The 20,000-nt window shown below is 34.5% G+C and overlaps 2 protein-coding genes across 4 annotated transcripts in view; both read left to right on the forward strand.

The window, feature by feature from the left end:
• Positions 1 to 66: 66 nt before the first annotated feature.
• On the forward strand, positions 67 to 5,382 carry LOC141452780 (trypsin-1-like). Its single transcript, XM_074125209.1, has 7 exons — positions 67 to 758; positions 831 to 957; positions 1,619 to 1,707; positions 1,829 to 2,008; positions 2,081 to 2,242; positions 3,316 to 3,512; positions 4,799 to 5,382. The coding sequence occupies exons 1-7, from the start codon at positions 689 to 691 to the stop codon at positions 4,964 to 4,966; spliced, it is 993 nt and encodes a 330-aa protein (XP_073981310.1). The 5' UTR covers positions 67 to 688; the 3' UTR covers positions 4,967 to 5,382.
• A 472-nt stretch (positions 5,383 to 5,854) lies between these two features.
• LOC141452718 (hemicentin-1-like) overlaps positions 5,855 to 20,000 on the forward strand; it is a 75,472-nt gene continuing 61,326 nt past the window's right edge. For 2 of the 3 annotated variants that reach the window (XM_074125109.1, XM_074125124.1), the window contains exons 1-15: positions 5,855 to 9,883; positions 10,705 to 10,937; positions 12,710 to 12,829; positions 13,635 to 13,883; positions 13,999 to 14,149; positions 14,473 to 14,657; positions 15,064 to 15,136; positions 16,135 to 16,276; positions 16,382 to 16,503; positions 17,513 to 17,647; positions 17,723 to 17,839; positions 18,645 to 18,814; positions 19,032 to 19,149; positions 19,227 to 19,408; positions 19,481 to 19,631. In XM_074125109.1, coding sequence (XP_073981210.1) covers positions 6,001 to 9,883; positions 10,705 to 10,937; positions 12,710 to 12,829; positions 13,635 to 13,883; positions 13,999 to 14,149; positions 14,473 to 14,657; positions 15,064 to 15,136; positions 16,135 to 16,276; positions 16,382 to 16,503; positions 17,513 to 17,647; positions 17,723 to 17,839; positions 18,645 to 18,814; positions 19,032 to 19,149; positions 19,227 to 19,408; positions 19,481 to 19,631 — 6,031 coding nt within the window. In that variant the 5' untranslated portion in view covers positions 5,855 to 6,000. Of the gene's footprint in view, positions 9,884 to 10,704; positions 10,938 to 12,709; positions 12,830 to 13,634; positions 13,884 to 13,998; positions 14,150 to 14,472; positions 14,658 to 15,063; positions 15,137 to 16,134; positions 16,277 to 16,381; positions 16,504 to 17,512; positions 17,652 to 17,722; positions 17,840 to 18,644; positions 18,815 to 19,031; positions 19,150 to 19,226; positions 19,409 to 19,480; positions 19,632 to 20,000 lie in introns of all 3 variants that reach the window. The other variant, XM_074125115.1, reaches the window with a different exon arrangement.

A 20,000-nucleotide genomic window follows, 5' to 3' on the forward strand; every position in this document is an offset into this window, starting at 1 on the left:
ACATGAAGAACCTGAAAAATTAAAATATTTCAACATTGAAATATCTTTCACTATTTCAATATTTTGGAACAGTACTTAATTTATAAATTTTAAGATTAAGATAGTTATTTCAATATATCTTTAGTTCTTAAAAAGTCCTTATTAGCTAAAAAATTCAAAGTGAAATAATGTTTTACGTTACTTGTAAATCAGATTAGAGGCCCCCTCATATTACTTACCATATTCCTAGTGCAAGGGAAATTTTGGAATTTATTTAGTTAATCATTAGAACCACGGAAGTATGTACCAGTTTTAAAGTTTTATATGTGTATATAAGCGGACTATCTCAAAAAGTGAGAGTAAAGCGGAGTGAGTAAATTGTTTCTAAAATTATAAGAAATATGACTTAAATGTTCCGAGGTTGAAGAATATTTGTGAGCTAGAACTTTAAAAAAGTAATAAAGTTATGACAATGTTTAAATCAATTTTTTGTTCTCTCTCTTGAAAACACGAGATTTAAGTTTTTAATTTAGGCATATTAACGATTCGTATAAGGGGGAACTATCACAGTTAGATTTAATTATTAAATCATTTTAGATGATGTTTTGTTCAACAAAAATCACACATTTACCTCAGTGAGTGGAAAACTATAATTGCTTCTTCTCCAGATAAGAACCATCATTAGAGCGGGTAACCAAATTAAGAAAGAATGCTCACAGATATTATCTATATTGGAAGATTTTTCCTTGTTTTTCTATTAGGAAATTTGTACTCTTTTGGTAAATTATTTTAATTTTTTAGTAATGATTATTTTTAATATAATTTTTTTTCACACTGTTTGTTTATTTTAGAGCATGTTAAAGCAAACAATGTCACAAAAAGAGCCAATAACGCCTTGGAAAAAACCAACAATTTTATGCAAACAAATGAACACAATTTATCGCATATTGATCTTGGATTTGTATTTCTTCCTGTAATGTATGTATACATTTAGAATAATTATACAGTGTTAACATTTATTTACTGATTTGGTTTTTTTACTACTCGCAAACGAAAATTATAAATTTCGTGCAGATTTTCAAAAGAAACACAAATTTTAAGGTTTATGCAATACTTAAAAAACTTAAACAATTAAAAAGACTTGCAAAGCTAAAAAGGGTCTTAACATCCCAGCAACACCTAGTAATTTCGCAGGCTTTTAGGTTAAGTTGCCTAGCCCGATTTAATCAAAATACGCTACTTAATCCGAGCGGTTACTTGAAGACACCTTTTTGACACAGTACACTTTTCTCATGAAGGGAATCGCTTTCACTTGTAACCAGGCAACAATTTAATCTTCCAAAACGTGTGTCTGTTACTGGTACAACTTTAATGATTATTTTGTAAGATACAGACATAACGAAAATATGTAAACATTCTTAAGGTGCTGGTAAACGCTACAGAAGAGTTAAAACATCTTGAGCTAAAAGTACGTGAAATGTTCAATTATAAATTTATCGCAAGCGAGACAAAATTCATGCAACTTAAAATGCCAATAAATTTACATTCTTATATTATTAAAAGAAGCACTCTGTTTGATATTACTTAAAGAGAAATAATTTAAAATGATTCCTAGTATACTAATAACGATTTTTTGCAGTCCAATTGATTATGAAATTCCATGCGGTGTAAGAGGTGTTAATACCAGTAATTCAATCAAAATAGTGGGCGGAACAAATGCAGAAACTGGTAAGTTTTTTTAAATTTTGTAATTTACTACAAATTTTCCTTTTTGTTGACATTTCCTGCTTCTCGTACTGAATTTTTTAAAATTAAATTAATATATAAATTACTTACAATTTTCTAACAGGTGAATTTCCGTGGCAAGTATCCATACAACGTGTTGATGAAGATGAATCTGCCCTGCACATCTGCGGAGGCGCTGTTATTTCTAGTTCCTGGATTGTGACAGCAGCTCATTGTGTTGAAGATTGGCCACTTAATTCACTTTCCGTTGTTGCTGGAGATCACAATCTATTTGAAGTTGAAGGTATTACATAGGTTATTGTTAAAAAGTTCAAATATGCAATGAAAGTTCTTTACTTTAACACTTAATTCGCAGGTTATGAACAGCGAGTGGATGTGGTTGAAATCGAGACAAAAGGCTATGAAGAAGGAAAATTTAAAGAGGATATTGCATTAGTTCAAGTTTATCCACCACTACGACTGGATGGAGTACACATTTCACCAATTTGTATTCCAGAAACTTATCACAGGTTTAAAGGTAATCGATTGGTACAGATTTTTTTTTTCTTGTTTATGCAAATATACGATTTTTAAACGTGGACGTGGATCTTAATTAATTAAAATGTTTTTCTCCATTCCCAAATACTTTCTAAAGGGTCTCTCTCCAAAACAGTCAACCTATATTACCATATGACACCCTTGATCTACAAATCCTTCAAGTATTCTCTTGAAAGTGTTCATATCCTGGTTAAACTTGAACTAGATTTGTCGAAATGAGGACACCGATCTCAAGTTCCAATGAATCACAAGATCTTGGCGACCCAGCGGGCATTCCAACCTAACAACGCAAAAAATACTTAGTATTTTCACCCCTGGCACTCCAAATTTAGGGTGAGTAGAGTCAGTTGATATGGGCAACTTAACCATGTGGTTTTAAAGAAAGTACGGAACGGCAAAGAGGAGTCTACGAAGAGCATTAAGCCTGGATAGTTACCAGATTTTAAAAGCGAATACAACCTCCTACCTGGAATCCTATGTCTTTAATATAGGGGGCGCTTATTTCATCGCAAGTTATTTTCCAGTAACACAGAACATTGCAGGGGATTTCCCATCAAAGAAATCTCATCCGCTCTCTCACAGGTGCACTTGAACCCCAGCGAAGATCTTTAAGTCGACTTCCCCGGGCAAGTTCTTTCCATACTTTCATTTACTAACATAGAGCGGCAAACTCAATGTCTTGAGCGTTTTTTATTCTTTCAGCAATCTGTCTGCTACTCCCCTAACAGACAGAAGCAATCCCACTGAGGATACCAATTATCTCATGTTGGAATATCCTTCAGAGCTACAGATCTTCCTTTGCGATTCAGCTCTGGTCCCAAACAAAAGAGTTTTCTCTTGTCCAAGTAAACCAATAGAAAAACAGCAACTGCTCCGTCACGAGGCTAATAGTCTTCAAGAAGCGAATCCGCTATACCAAACAATTAACTTCTACCTTACAATGTTTCTAGAAATCCTAATTTTCAACATTTTCACATCGATTTTAGGCCATAACTTAATTAAAGTTGGAGCTCCTCCGAATATTTTAACCTGTGTCTTTTACTTATCCACAAGGTTTAGCTATTGTAACCGGATGGGGAAGATTAGCAGAAAACGGAGCAATTCCAAATGTATTACAAAAAGTTACATTACCATTAATAAATAAGTACAAATGTCGAAGATGGTTCTCAATTTCTGGCTATGGAAATCATAAACCAGGTGAATGCCAACTTTGCAGCGGTACAGAACAAGGAGGTACTGATTCTTGCCAGGTAAGAAATACTTTCTATCTGTTTCTCTTTTGCTTCTTCTTGTTTGGATGGCTCTTGGGGGTATCAAGAGTTCTTTGGAGACTTCAACCACATTCTTTGCCACTTTCCTCACCATTTTTTTATCTACTGACTTCTTCCACCATTTTCCGAAATACGCCTGCCCAGGCCTTTAATTTGTGGGCATTGACCAAAGCCTTCTGCTTCAAACCTCTGCTACTATCAACTCTCTATTTTGGACGATACAGTATATCGGTCCATAAATCTTGTGGAGAGCTATTCACTCCTATTTTCCCAACAATATCTGGTCTTAGTAATCTACAAACTGTAGCGTATACACTAGTATTCTAATATAGTACCAAAGCTTCCCTGTAGATGAAGATGCATTTAGGGCACAAGTGTCTCCACTGTCCGATAAAAAAAAACTCATTATAACCGAATCATTCAAGAAGGTGAGGAAGGGTCGAGGCGAACAAGAATCCAATCTCTACTTCCGTTTCTTATTGCTGGTGTCAAAGCAATCATTTGGAAAACTTACGAGTAGTGTAGTGTGAAACTTAGTTGAAGTAAAATTCTTCATAACATATTGATTAATCAACCTCTGATTAGGTATGAAAATTCGAAACTGGTCAACTATTAAGACGTCAGGAGTATGAAAAACAAGTAAGCTACGACGTGTAAAATTAGTGGTGTTAACCAGTACCTAACCATATCTTCATCCATTCCAGCGTGAGAGCATACCTATATCGTTACCCTATATTTGTGCTCTGGCACTCAACTCAGCCTTAGACTGCTGTGGTTTTCTCAAGCAATCCAATTCTTTGCGGCAAACATTAACAATCTTCGATCTGATGCAATAAGCCTCCAGTCTTAACTGTTCAAGAAGATGATATTCTTCTGCCTGTAGTGTGCTTGTCTTTAAGATTTTGAGCTAAGGTTAAGCTAAACTTTGTTATGTCAGTCTCCTGACCTTCGCGTGCTTAATCACGGTGTTCATTGAGCGAACTGGTCCTTCCGAGGAGTAACTTTTGAGCTCACTAAGATCTAAAGGAGATTGTTCTTTCTTCAAATGTCTCCAGATCCTATTTATTACTGGAGAAAAACCCTTTACTTTTTTTTGCACACCCTTAAACATTTATCGAATACATGTGACACAGCCTTTCAAGAACCTGTCTAATTACAATCAGATACAACTAATTTTTTTACTTTAAATAGTGTAAACAAAAAAAAAAGCACCTGAAGAAGATTCTCCAAAGAAATATGATACCTACTGAAAATGTTAATTCTAGGGCGATTCCGGTGGGCCATTGATTTGCAAAAGAAGCAACGGACGCTACTATTTATGCGGCATTGTTAGCTGGGGTGTCGGATGTGCACGACCATTGTTGCCTGGAGTCTACACAGAGGTAGCTTGCTATTCATCCTGGATCCGACAGACTATCTACGAACATAATTAATTTGATTGAAATTATTATTATTATTATTATTTTGAGTGTATTGTGTACATAAAAAAAAGTTGAGGTTTTATAATGCAGAGAAAGTGTATGTTTATATACTTTACTTATATTTTGCTAGCAATGTTTTAATTTTTTCTTTTTGCCATATTCAAATAAACAAAATTTTGATTTTACAAAAAGACAAAGTTGTTCCATCTCACTATTGCTAAATCCTTTTAAAGCGATAAGCTATCCACAATAGATAAGATTTCAAAATAGGTATTTCCTAATGTTGTCCTAAGTGAAGAAAAACAAGTAAATATTGGCCAAAAGAATTTTAAAGCAAAAAAGTTTTGTTGCTTTTTTTTGAATATTAAATTAATAAATATAAATATTAAATCAATAATTTAATATTGATTCAAGTAAAATTGGAAAATTAAACTTCGTGTACTTACTGTTTATACTTAGTTAAAATTCAAATAAAAGTGATTGGGCAAAGTGGTCAGTATGGTTTTCCGTTTAAGTGACGATTCAAAGAAAAGCATTAATTTCTCCTTTTAGATAGTGTGCATAATTTTAAAGTAGACACGTAAAATTTTAAAATCAAATGCTTTTTAGCACTATTTGTTATTATTAAAATTTAATTCCATAAACTACGATAAGTCGAAGTGATTGTTCAGCCATATTTTTGGAATTTACAACCATCAATATTAATGTAGTTTTTATTTTCAAATAACAATCAAACACACATACAAATCTCATTTATTACGACGCACACAAAATCTTTCATTATCTAGCTCCACAGTCATAGGTCACTAGTAGAAGCTGATAGTCCTTTCGTTGGCTTCAGTTCATTGGTAAATATCTTAATCAGTAGATACTATTAACTAAATTTTTTATCCTATTTAAATCACTATTTTCTAAATTGTGCGGAATAGTTTTACTTTAATAATAGTATGATATAAGTAATGAATTTCTATTATATATTCATTGTTAAGTGATTTGTGAAGAGTGTATTGTGTACATTTAAAAAAAATAAAAAGTTGAGGTTTATAATGCAGAGAAAGTGTTCATATTTTACAAAAATAATTATTATATTTATTGTAACGTTGGCTTTAACACTTCTATCACCGAAAATCAATCTTATAAATCAACAATCAGAGTCAAGATTTCCAAGAAGTGTACTGGATGAATTGAAAGGTGCGAATGAAGACGAATTATGGAATTTCCTGATCAAAAATAGTAATAAAAAAGAGAATAACAATTTTGATTACAATGAAGCGACTGAGGATGATGATTTTGGTAGTTTATTTGATGAAGATGATGAAGAAACGATCAGCACTACAGAAACACCAACCACAATGTTACCAAGGACGCCAATGGTGCACACTACTGGTATGTCCATTGTCGAATATGAAACTACTAAAGCTACAGTGCTAAATACCGCCGGTATAACGAAAATATCAACCTTTGAAAGCACTGTAAATACAATACCGGAAGAAACTACAACTTCTGTCAACATAACTTCTGAACTAACTACAAAATCTAGCAAAATAGCTCCCAATTTTACCACAGGTACTATCCCTACAATAAAAACAACTCCAGAAAGTACCACAGGTACTACTCCTACAATAACGATGACTTCAGAAAGTACTACGGAGACTACCCCTGAAATAAAAACAACTTCTGAAAGTACCACAGGGACTACAGCTACAATAAAGACGACTTCAGAAAGTACTACGGGGACTACCCCTACAATAAAAACCACTTCCGAAAGTACCACAGGTACTACTCCTACAATAACGACGACTCCAAAAAGTACTACAGGGACTACAGCTACAATAAAGACGACTTCAGGAAGTACTTCGGGGACTACCCCTACCATAAAAACAACTCCTGAAAGTACCACAGGCACTACTCCTACAATAACGACGACTCCAGAAAGTACTACAGGGACTACAGCTACAATAAAGACGACTTCAGAAAGTACTACGGGGACTACCCCTACCATAAAAACAACTCCTGAAAGTACCACAGATACTACTCCTACAATAACGTCGACTCCTAAAAGTACTACTGAGACTACAGCTACAATAAAGACGACTTCAGAAAGTACTACGGGGACTACCCCTACCATAAAAACAACTCCTGTAAGTACCACAGGCACCACTCCTACAATAACGACGACTCCAGAAAGTACTACAGGGACTACAGCTACAATAAAGACGACTTCAGAAAGTACTACGGGGGCTACCTCTACCATAAAAACAACTCCTGAAAGTACCACAGATACTACTCCTACAATAAAAACAACTCCTGAAAGAACCACGGGCACTACTCCTACAATAAAAACAACTCCAGAAATTACTATGGGGACTACAGCTACAATAAAAACAACTCCTGAAAGTACCACAGGTACTATTCCTACAATAAAAACAACTCCAAAAAGTACTACAGGGACTACAGCTACAATAAAGACGACTTCAGGAAGTACTTCGGGGACTACCCCTACCATAAAAACAACTCCTGAAAGTACCACAGGCACTACTCCTACAATAACGACGACTCCAGAAAGTACTACAGGGACTACAGCTACAATAAAGACGACTTCAGAAAGTACTACGGGGACTACCCCTACCATAAAAACAACTCCTGAAAGTACCACAGATACTACTCCTACAATAACGTCGACTCCTAAAAGTACTACTGAGACTACAGCTACAATAAAGACGACTTCAGAAAGTACTACGGGGACTACCCCTACCATAAAAACAACTCCTGTAAGTACCACAGGCACCACTCCTACAATAACGACGACTCCAGAAAGTACTACAGGGACTACAGCTACAATAAAGACGACTTCAGAAAGTACTACGGGGGCTACCTCTACCATAAAAACAACTCCTGAAAGTACCACAGATACTACTCCTACAATAAAAACAACTCCTGAAAGAACCACGGGCACTACTCCTACAATAAAAACAACTCCAGAAATTACTATGGGGACTACAGCTACAATAAAAACAACTCCTGAAAGTACCACAGGTACTATTCCTACAATAAAAACAACTCCTAAAAGTACTACTGGGACCACAGCTACAATAAAAACAACTCCTGTAAGTACCATAGGTACTACCCCTACAATAAAAACAACTCCTGAAAGAACCACGGGCACTACTCCTACAATAAAAACAACTTCTGAAAGTACCACAGGCACTACTAAAATAAAAACAACTCCTGAAAGTACCACGAGCACTACTCCTACAATAAAAACAACTTCTGAAAGTACCATAGGTACTACTCCTACAATAACGACGACTCCTAAAAGTATTACTGGGTCTACAGCTACAATAAAAACAACTCCTGTAAGTACCATAGGTACTACCCCTACTACCGAGACTACAGCTACAATTACCAAAGCCATCTTTGTTGAAGAAACTACAACTCCTCGTGATAATACATACACAACCACTAGTGCTTCTCCTAATACTAAAAAATCATCTGCAAAAGCGAAAACTAAATCAACTACTGCTGCAAAATGTACAAAGACAAAATCTACCACAGCAACTTCCAAGGGAACTGCCATAGGTGATTTTAGTAAAGTTACTTCGACGTTGGCTACAACTACATCGAGTCCACCGAAAATCACGAATATAACTTCACCCAATGTGACCAAACTTCCTAAATCGCTATTTCAAACTGAAAAACCTAATATTTATAAGAATGCTACGATCACTAGTAAACCTATTCGAAAAACTTCTGGAGCTAGCACAGTCAGTAATATTGCAACTACTAAGTTACCAATTATCTCATTTCAAATTACTAAACCCCCTATTGAGCAAGTCACAACTACCAAGCCATCCACTAAAAGAGCTGAAGGACTTGCAACTACTACAGTGCCAAGTCTTAAAACTGATCATAAACAAAAATTCGATCCGACTAAAATCTATGGAATAACTTTAGATCCAAAAGCTAAATTTGATATATCCGCTGAAGAAATTAGTGTCACTGAACCGAATAAACCAGCTTTTCGGCCGGTTGACAATAGAAATTATCCTTTGAATTCTGGTTCAAGTGATCCACAACACAAAGCAGAAAAACAAAGAGTACCAGTTTGTTTAATGGGTCATCGTGGTTTACAATGTTTTTTTGTTGAACAAGAAGTATACAGAACTAATTTGCCAAGTAATCCTGCAGGTTATGGACTCAGCCATCCAAATGTACATCAGCCTCATTTGGAAGTACGTCCTCATATACAATCTGGTCCACAAATTCAGATTTATCCACAAGTTCGTCCACAAGGTCAGCTACACTTTCAAATACAACAACACCATCCTTCTGCCAGCCATTCACAGTTCATACCCGTTCATCGCATCCATACATTACATCCAGAACGTACAACAACAACAAGAAAGCCAGAATCCGTGGTATTTGTACCAATAAAAACAGACGTGATAAATGCCCATGTTTATCATCCATGGCCAGCAAATAGCAATGGACCAAATGTAAGATTCCAAATTCAAAATGCTCGCCCAATTTATGCACAAAATGAAAGAAATCCGTCGTCTTTAGGCTCGCAACATCTTCAGCCAGGATCAAATAGAAATATCCAATCACCTCATTCGCACACTTCCTTCATGAGAGGTCAACTGCCAACAGATTTTTCTGTAAGAAATAAACGTTCGTTAAAACTGAATAAAAAGCTGGACGCACTCGAAGAAGAAGTTGAAGATTATTTAAAGGATGAAGAAACTTATGGAGATAATTCTGAAGAAGATAAAGAAGGTATCACCTTGGCTTTTGTGTTCGACACCACAGGCTCTATGGGTCCAGAATTGCGACAGGTGAAGGAACAAGCAATTAAGATAGCCAATTCCATGTTGGATAATCCGACCCGGCCAATTTATGACTACGTCTTTGTACCGTTTCATGATGAAAGTAAGTAAAAAATTAATTTGTATTTTTTTAATACGAAATTCGTTAAATGGGTAGATGGTGCAGAGAATGTTTGGAATAAATAAAATATCAAGTCGTGAAGAGGGGGTTTACTTAGTTTACTGTAAAACTAGAACGTAAACCAGTCTTTCTTTGAGGAAAGAAGATTTTGTTGTTTTATTCACCACGATTTCACGACATTCAACTTTTTTTAACAGTTCACAAGATTTGGTATCCTGTATTCGGGAAAATGGTACTTTAAAGAAAATCTACCCAACTAATTCTCCATAAGCGCCATTAATTGAATTTATTTTCCGGCTCTAATGTTTTAAATATAAGTTATAGATCTATATATCTACACATATACAAATAAAAAAAAAATCATCCTTCCAATACTCGCTGGAGTCATAGAAATCTTAAATCTCAAAGTCTTGAAACGTAATCTGGAACTCGAAAAATCTGCCCAATTACAAAACCTTTCTTTTACTAAAATTAAGAGAAAATAATAATAAGAATAATTGCTTCGTTTTAAGAAAACAATTGTGCATACTTGCATATTCAATTTCGGCTTTCATAAATAGAATTAGGTGAGGAGAAAGTCACATGTTTGTGAAAATCTTTTAAAGGAAATGGATCTTTTTTAAGGGAAGTTCAATAAGCCATCGTTTGGCTGGAAGAGACATACTTATCCCTGGATTTAATCTAATCTAATATCCATAGTCATGCTCCTAAGGAACATTATCTCTTTACTTTTTTAGAACGAAACTTGAAATGCAATTTGTTATTTACTTATTTTATTCATACTTTTGATTTTGCTGTTATAGACATTCCTAATGCACCAACACGTACAAAGGATCATAATCTTTTCATAAATGTTATAAATAAAGTAAATGTTAACAATGGCGGCGATTGTCCAGAGAAGAGTTTGGGCGGTGTGATTAAAGCAATCAACATGTCTAGACCATATTCACCAATTTATGTGTTCACGGATGCGTACGCTAAAGATTATGAACTTGAAGAGGAAATAATATATTTAATACAAAGAAAACATCCTCAGGTACATAATTTAAATATTTACTCGGGTGGGGGTGGAACCTATTCCGATATTTCTTCTTCCTCTAAGTCAATATCGACATCTCTAATAACCCCTGTACAATGAATTCTAAAGTTAGGAATATAAGCTGAAATTTCCCTTTCTTTAAGGATCTCCAACTTAAGTAATTCGTTGGCTGCTCGGGCACTATTAGTTTCTATTTTCATTCGGTTTTTACCAGTCACTTCTATGTTCAATATATCGTCTTTACAGGTCATAGATGACTTTAGCAGCCACTTTCCTATTGCCATACGATGAACCTTGCCCAGATTACCCTTATTGCTCTCTAAATTCACAATATAAAGGTCAAGGGACCTTTATCGCCTACTTTGTATCTATTTTTTAGTGCATTTTTCACGTAATCATTTTTATCTTTTAGGGTACCTGAGTTAGCCTCTTGTACATGAACTTTTGACTTACTGTATGCAATATTTTCCTCATTCGGGCGTTTATTAGCCTTTAGAGTACTTTTATTAGTATTATTGTCGCTATCAGTATTGGTACTTATTACTTCCATCATGTTAGTAAGTAAGCTAGTATTATTATTATGATCGATTATTGTGTTAGAAACATTTGGGTTAATATTAGCATTTCTAAAAGATGACTTATCTGAAATTTTGCTAGTATTATCCGGGGGCCCTTGGCCCCCGCTGTCTGCCGACATTTCCCTCTAATGCAACTTCTTACGGTTTATGGGGGAGACTGGCGATTCTCGGAAAATATCCTTACACAAACACAAAAACCACAGCGCACTGACACTGTCACTCACAACCGAGTTTTGACTTTGGTTCGCCGCACTCAATCGCAGATACGCACAGTCTAAGAAATATGTGTAGATAATAAATATTTTAACCTCAAAATTATCACAAGTCGATTAAAATGACTTGAATTAATTATTAAATACTGAGACAAAATTTTCTGTGAATTTACTGTTGTAGCAAACCATAGAAACTGACGACCTCGGTTATTTGAAATATAAATTAATTTATTTCTAAACTCTTCATGTAGCACTTTAGAATAGAACCAAAATTTCTTTAAAACAATCATTTTATTCTGAGAGTAGAGAAAAGAATTAAGTTTTGCAAAAAAAACTCTTTAGAATGAAAAAATAATGTCTCACTTATTTATTAAATCAGAATGAGTTTACAAGATGAAGAGTACGCGTAGATGTAGCTGGGAAGAAGGCAAACGTTTTCACCGATATTTCAAGCGCTTACTGTACTAACTAACGTGACTTTGCAAGGCTGTTGTCTTGAAGTAATCGTGAACAAGGTGGGAGATAACGATGAAGAGATATCACAGAATGAATTAGAAGTGCGGAGAATTCTTTGAGATCGCTTTAAAATTACAATAAGTCTTCGGGAAGTCGAGGGAGTTCAAAATGACCGTACTGTTAAAACATACGTGGGTTTGAGCTCAAAAAGTCCAGCCACTGTTTCTGAATTTCTCATTTAACACCTTAAAGCTCGACATGTCTCATTTGGACAAAAAAAAGCTGGCCAGAGTTCCGGTCCAATCGGATAAAGATTTGGAGAAGGCCAGGAAAATATTAAGACACCGGCAACTATTCCCCTAAAAACCTTTTCATGAAGACAAAGTGAACGCAATGACTCAATTCATAATTAGGGTTTCCCATGCTTTGTTTTCGATTATATTTGATTATAACGTAAACAAATTTTATTTTCAATAAACAAATAGCTACCTTTATTTTTTTTTCTTTTTAAATCAATTTTCAGATATTTTTCCTAACAACAGGTTACTGTGAAGAAGATCATCATCTGTTCAATGTTTATAGAAGAATTGCAGCAACTAGTTCTGGCCAAGTTTTCCAAACAAGCAAGAAGGACATAAAAGAGGTAAGCATTATTTCTTGCCAACCTTAAAAGAGGGAAAACAAGTCGTAACAATGAACTTAAAATAATAAAATATATAAATAATAAATATATAATTAAATAACTTACATTGCATTTATTTCGGGTAAAAATTCAGATTCTCTTACCTATTACTTGCCTTCAATTTCTTTCCCCTTACGAAAAAATATTTGGTAAAAGAGATGAAAAGAAGTCTCTAGTGCCACAAATTGGTGAAGTAAGACGGCTTATCATACAGCACCCTTATAATCAGAATACGGAAGCCTAGTCTCCAGAGAACGTTCTTGTTGAGGATATATTTTTTTTTTTAAACATGTCTCTGAAAGTTAGCGTAGTAGGCATTTAGTAATTCGTAAAAGTTCTATCCAAGTCTCTGTTTTCCATTTATCTACAGATTTCCAGGACACATCATGTTCTCTTCCCAGCTTCTCTTGCCCTATAATGAAAACCATTAGCGTTTAGTCTATTCCAGCATAGAAAAAAGGGTTTTGCTGTTTGCAGTGCATACATTCGTGAAATTTGTACTCCATTTCTACCTTCTGAGCCTTTTTCCGCACATCGCACAGGGAGGATTAAAGTTTATCAATTTCATGTTCTAGACAGAGATACATTAGTTAAACTTGTTTCTACTGAAGTACAAATTATATATTTATTGTTTACAACTGTTCAGTCGACTCGTCAACTGACATGCAATCGTGGTTAACCCAGGTGCAGAACGTTAAACTGTAGTTCATTATAAAATGCCATCCAGTTTCAATTTTCTTTAATTTCATTTGTTTTTCTGTGACAGGTGTTAAAATATGTCCGAGGAAGTTTGAAAAAAGGAAAAGTATTGTTAAGTTCAGTGAATTCAAATACACCTGCCCGCACCCCGTACAATGTTCCAATCAGTGTTGACAAAAGTCTCAAAGAGTTTACGGTAACCGCTTCTGGTCATAACACAAAAATAAATGTACTGAACCCTGATGGAAACCAGCCCGATCCGAAACAGATAAAACCTGTGTTAAATTTGAATAATGTTAAAGTTATTAATGTACAGGTAAGTGATTTTTTTTTTTTTTAATGCTGCAATTCATAATCATTATATGAATTTTTACTTTTTTTAACCACAAAATTTTCCAGTTTTTTTGAAGTTCTATGAATTCTTTTTGTAGGAACCAGAACCTGGCGTATGGACGGTAAAAGTTAAAAGTAATTCACCATATTCCGTAGTCTCTACTGGATTAAGTTCTATCAATTTTGTGTATGGATTTTCAATTTTAAAAACTGGAAATATTGGTGAAACATCAAAGCGACCATTAAAAAGTAAGAACTTTTTCAACATTTCGGGCCCTAAGTCGAAGACCAATGAGAAATCTAACGGCCCGGAGCCTTTTCAGTGACATCTCTTTAAAACAATAATTTTATTCTGAGATTAGAGAAAAGAATTAAGGTTTGCAAAAAAACTCTTTAGAATGAAAAAATAATGTCTCACTTATTTATTAAATCAGAATGAGTTTACAAGATGAAGAGTACGCGTAGATGTACATAGTTGGGAAGAAGGCAAACGTTTTCTCCGATATTTCACGCGTTTACTGTACTAACATATGACAAATGTAATTTGAACTCTTCAAATATTTATATTTCAGGTGCTGGTAATTACCTGATAATAAAAGCTACAGACGCAACGAATTTAAAAACTGTTACAGAAGTAAAAATTATTAACCTCAAAGGTACAGTGTTGGATACAATTCCGATGAAAGAAATTCCATTAGAAAAAGGTGTATTTGGAGGCGGTCCTAGAATACCTCCGGATGAATATTTTAAACTTGAGGTGAACTTCAATAATAATAAAATAAAAAAATGATTTATTTTATAGATTCTAGAGGAAACGCTTTTATGGTGTTCATTTTTACATTTTATTGTATGCTTCTCGCCTTAAGTGGAAACTATCTTCGAGCAGTCATTAGTTCTTTAATGTTCACCATTAAAATACATGTTTAGAGGTCTCATTAAATAGATTTTCTTGGGACAATGATTCAACTAAAACTTACATTGCTCCATGTATCTAATGAGTGTACAGTGTTTAAAGAAAAACATTCTTCATACTCTTGAGCCCATGAGATATGTACTTCCGGTGTAAATGTGACTCTCGGAAATCTACTTAAGTCAACCTCACCAGAAATTTCATCACCAAATATGATAATCAAACCTTAATTGTTTTCAAATTGATGTTGCAGATAAATGGTCTTGGATGCGACGGCTACGGAGTTAAGAGAGTGACTACAGCTGCTATTTCGCCACAATTACCAGGTAAATAACGAACATTAGAAAAGAACCCCTCCCCCATAAAAACTACAGTAATCGATTGTACGAAACCAATTACTTCAGACAATTCATCTGCATCGATACTTGTTTCGTTTTATTGTATGATTTTGTATGTACGTTTACTTTTTATTAATGAATCGTCGCAGATTCATAGAGAAACGAACATTTAAATAATTGGTTCAGATCTGATAGAGAAGGTGATTCATACTTTTAAGTTATTAGTGAATAGATTCATCTAGCTAAAAGATTGACCATAATTTTTCGTTTCGATTAGATTCGATGGTTACTGATGGGTTTGTTGAAGCAGTATTGCAAATGGAGGTTTTCAGTTTGAAATCTTGCCAATTGAAAATTATTTGATTCCATTATTACAAATATGTTTTTCTTCTAATTTTTGTTTTTTTAAAAGTTGGACGTTAAGCTCACTGAAAAAAATTTTAGAAGACAATTTAGCTAAGAGAGCAGTTTTGTGGACGGCATGGTGTTTGGTATTGAGACTGATTCATGATCTTTGCTTGGTAATACGTATGAGAAATTTCCGATAAAGTTTGTTTTTTTTGACCGCCTAATCGTTTGTCGGAAGTAAAGCCAGTCCTGAAAAAAATAAGTATTTCTTTATTAACATTACCATTAGTGTCAGTCTCAGTGAACATCTGAGAACATTGAGCTTTTGAATCTGAGCTCAGCTGGCCTCTTGAGAGAGTTGCCTCGTTACAGACAACAATGCAAACAACGAATAATGAGTTGCATACGCTAAGTGGGTGCGAATCCGGAACCTCCACGACAAAAAGTTGTACGAGTATACAAATTCTTCGCGTTCAGTAAAATCCTTTGATAAGACAGTCCTGTTGTTCACATTTCTCTGATTTGATTGATTTTCTCAACCAGAAGTGGGAAGAACCGAATTCAATGCGACTTCTTTTCCACTAATCACAGGATAATTTTATAAAAGTAAAATACTGAATTTATCTTTCTTTTTGCAGAGAAACCATTTATAGAGGTTAAAGAAAAGATAACTCTAAAGATTGGCAGACCTTACAATCTTACCTGCAGTATAGAATCATTAGTGCCTGTCTCTGTGAAACTCTTCCGGTACGGAAGTCGAACGATTCCTAGCCATTATAAGTAAGTTTTCCAAAAAGCTTGGAGTGGCTAGAATATTTCAATGGGTTTTTATTTTTCTTAAAGTTGTTTACTTGGAATAGAAACATTTTACTTTTTATTTTTCAGCCAAACTACAGATATTACAATTTACTTTAATAAAATTTCCAAAAACGATGAAGGTACTTACGTTTGCTGGGCAAAAAATGTGGCTGGAGTTGAATTGAAGGAAACTCAGATTAAAGTAATTGGTAAAACTCTTTTCTATATAATTTTCCTATAATAATAAGTATTTACAATAAGAAATTCTTATTTCTCTTGCATTCTTAACATTCCCTTACTCTAGTAAGCATGAACTACGAGATAGTTCAGGTATGAAAACGATTTCTTACAATGGTTTCCTTGACTTACGCTTTCTTAGTAGCTAATCATCGTTTTTATATTTTTATAAAATATATATTTATATTTTTCACTTCAGAAGATTATTCGGCCGCCATGGTCGTTTAGAAACTTCAACATTCAAAGTTTTTTAGGATACATTGGATTTGAATTTGTAGCTACTCCTTTTATGTTTCGAGTAAAAATATGATCCATAAAAGCGAATAAGATTAGATTCCGCATGGATTGGCGAAAATCCTAGCCACTGCTATCCAAAGAGTCTAACGTGGCATTTTTTAGAATTTCTTGTCTGGATGAATAGACTACGGAATCTAGTGAGATGCTCCTGGCCAAAGTATGAAGACATGATTTTTTTTTCTCTCTCGCCTTAGAGTCGAACTCCGGAGCTAAAGTCTCTCAGATTACGTCCTGGCATTCTTATGTTTTACTTTTTTGGGTACGTCAAAGGTTGGTGAACTCTCCTTGAAGAGACTCAAGATAATTCTGTGAATCACTGCCCCACGAGCCCCTTTAATTACGTTATTCCTGCCCAAGACATCGAGGCCCTATCATCCAGCTCCTTAACGGCATTAATCTTGTACCGTTTGTTCTACATTTTTTTTCCTTGCATTCGTTTTGTACATCGGTGACGAATCTGCAGTTGGTTCCCTAGCAGTAGAATCATATTTGCTGACTGAAAAATATAAAGTATGCCCCGTCAGGTATGCTAGAATGTCACCCGTAGGATCACCCTAGAAGTGGCTAGGTTATTTCCTTACTTCCGTTTTTACTTTCTTGTGTCCTAGTTTCCTAAGCCAAGAAATCACTTGTTACTTCAACTTCACATATTACCTACTAATTTCTCTCCTTATTTTATTCCAGCTGTACCGCCAGAAGTGAAAGTAAACGATATAATTGTAGCCAGAGTCGGAGAGTTTACTAGAATTCCTTGTACAGTAGAATCACCTGTAGAATATAAAGTCAGCTGGTATAAATCAAAATCATCCAGAGATAACTGTTGGTAATGTTTATTCATGTTTAATTAATTCTATTTCATTGAAAATAATATTAAACCAAATAACTGTCTTAAAGTCTACAGGAGTAATATAATACCACTGCATAATCATACTTTGGAAGATTCATCGCTGATTATACGTAAAACTGATCTTTCGGACGAAGGTTGGTACATTTGTGTGGCATCGAATGAAGGTAAGATATTATATGGTATTCTAGATTATTTATTTTATTTTTTTCACACTCTCTCGAAGGCAATTTAGAAATTTAAATAATGGATGCTAAAGTAATTTTAATGTACGTAATGTTAAATTTACTTTAACCCAAACAAAATAAAATTAAAAATATTATATTGAACCATGTCACTCTTTTCGTCAGTAGTTATCAAATTTTTTTAGACTTCACAACTTTTATTTTTATTATAAAGCGCGGTGCTGTACTCGAACTAGTGAGTGGTCGGGAAAACAGGTCGTCCGCCACTTCTGCAAGGGGGAGCTCCATACAAAAGAAACTACAATTTACTCCTGGAACTGCTGATGATCGATAGCACTAAGATTTACTACTCTATTCTAATTCAGCCTTGGCAGGAGTTCTAGGGGATTGCAGGAAGAGAATGTGGGGGTACGGAAGTCTAATGGGCGTAACAATTGGTAATCTGTTTCCTAGAGCTCATCCTGCATCCTGCTTTTCTTTAATTTGGGTAAGACCCATGTAGAAGAGGGATTGATTTAAGGAATAAGTGCCGTGGACGCCAATATCACTCTTCACAACCTTTGTATGCTCAAGGATTTTTGCAAAATGATTTATTCTTTCTTACCGTTAGTAAGAAGAAATGTAATCATGGTAAAAAAAAAAATGAAAATGCAGGTTTTGGCCGGCAATACAAGCTTTGATATCTCTTAAAGTAAAATGTCTGAAACTTTAATAATAAAAGATTTTTGTGACTAATGTCTGACTCGATGTCACATTAAACAAGAAATAAATGTGATATTTTCTTTAGCTGGTGAAACCAGAGGCGAAACATACTTAACCGTACAAGAATTACCAGAAATTACAACTCAAGATGTGATTACTTATCAAAAAGGAAACAATATCTCCATAGAATGTCATATTGTCAAAGGAAATCCAATTCCCAAACTTATCTGGTATAAGAATCATTATCCATTAAAAGTAAGTAGTAGTTTATTACTTCCGCTAAATAAATTAAGCATTATGCGCATTGGAATGTCGAACTCTATAGCCTGTTTTCCTAGTAAGGGTTTTGACTTCAATTGGATGGCCATAGGTACTGAACTTCGAGTTGGCCTAAAAGTTACTAATATTATTATGATTGTATTTTGTTTTCTTTGTCTTCTTTATGATCTTATTTCTTATTTCATATTTTTAGGACTCAAGTTACAAAAGATTGGAGAATAGAAATACCTCTTTAATACTTACTTTATTCTCAGCAGAAAAAGTAGATGAAGGCATTTATAAATGTGAAGCAGTGAATTCGATTGGAAAAGGTTAACATCTTTTTAAATTCAGTCTGTTTAAGTTATTCCTTCAGTACTGTTTCTATTACTAAATCTGTTAACTTCAGCAAATCGTGACGTAAAGGTTGTGTATCAAGAAAGTCCACGAGTTTCTGCTGTGGAAAAAGATATTAAAATTACCATTGGGAATGATCTCCAATTGGAATGTCTGTTAAGTGGGCAACCATTACCGCAGCTCTCCTGGTGGAAATCTGGGAATCCAATCAATTCTACGGGGATACGTAACTTGGTAAGTATTTTCATATTATTTTAATAAATACTAAATGATGGACATTACTAAATACTATAATTACTTTTTTAGGAAATTCATAACAATAAACTAATTATTAGAAAAGTTAATATATCTCACAGTGGAAATTATTCTTGTCTTGCGAAAAATGTGGCTGGCATGAGTGAAGATCAAATCAAAGTGTTGATTGGAAGTGGCCCTCAGTTTTCTCAGCCAAGCAAAGGTAATCTTTATTGTTGTTGACCTAAAATACCAACCATATGTTCTGAATTAAACATCAACAAGAATAATAAAAGTTGCATAATGTGCTTTTTACACAAAATCTAGCTGTGTTCTCCAACTCGTTCATGTGTTTAAAAGTGGCATTCCACGATATAACTTTAGATACTGTGATTGATGCTAGCGAACGTTGGAAGGATCAGTATCTAAACCAAAGTAATAGGAGATTTTAGGCTGTACTACCTTGCCGCTTATCCCGGCCAATCCTTGGTTTAAGAGATAGGCTGGAAATAGGGTGTTTCATGTCACTATGAGTCCAGAAACCATAACCTCACCAAACACATTTTTACAAATTAAATTGGGTATTTGGCAG

Source organism: Rhodnius prolixus, unplaced genomic scaffold (genome assembly GCF_049639745.1).
Source record: "Rhodnius prolixus isolate KJV_2025 unplaced genomic scaffold, Rpr scaffold_1, whole genome shotgun sequence".
Classification (NCBI taxonomy): Eukaryota; Metazoa; Arthropoda; class Insecta; order Hemiptera; family Reduviidae; genus Rhodnius; species Rhodnius prolixus.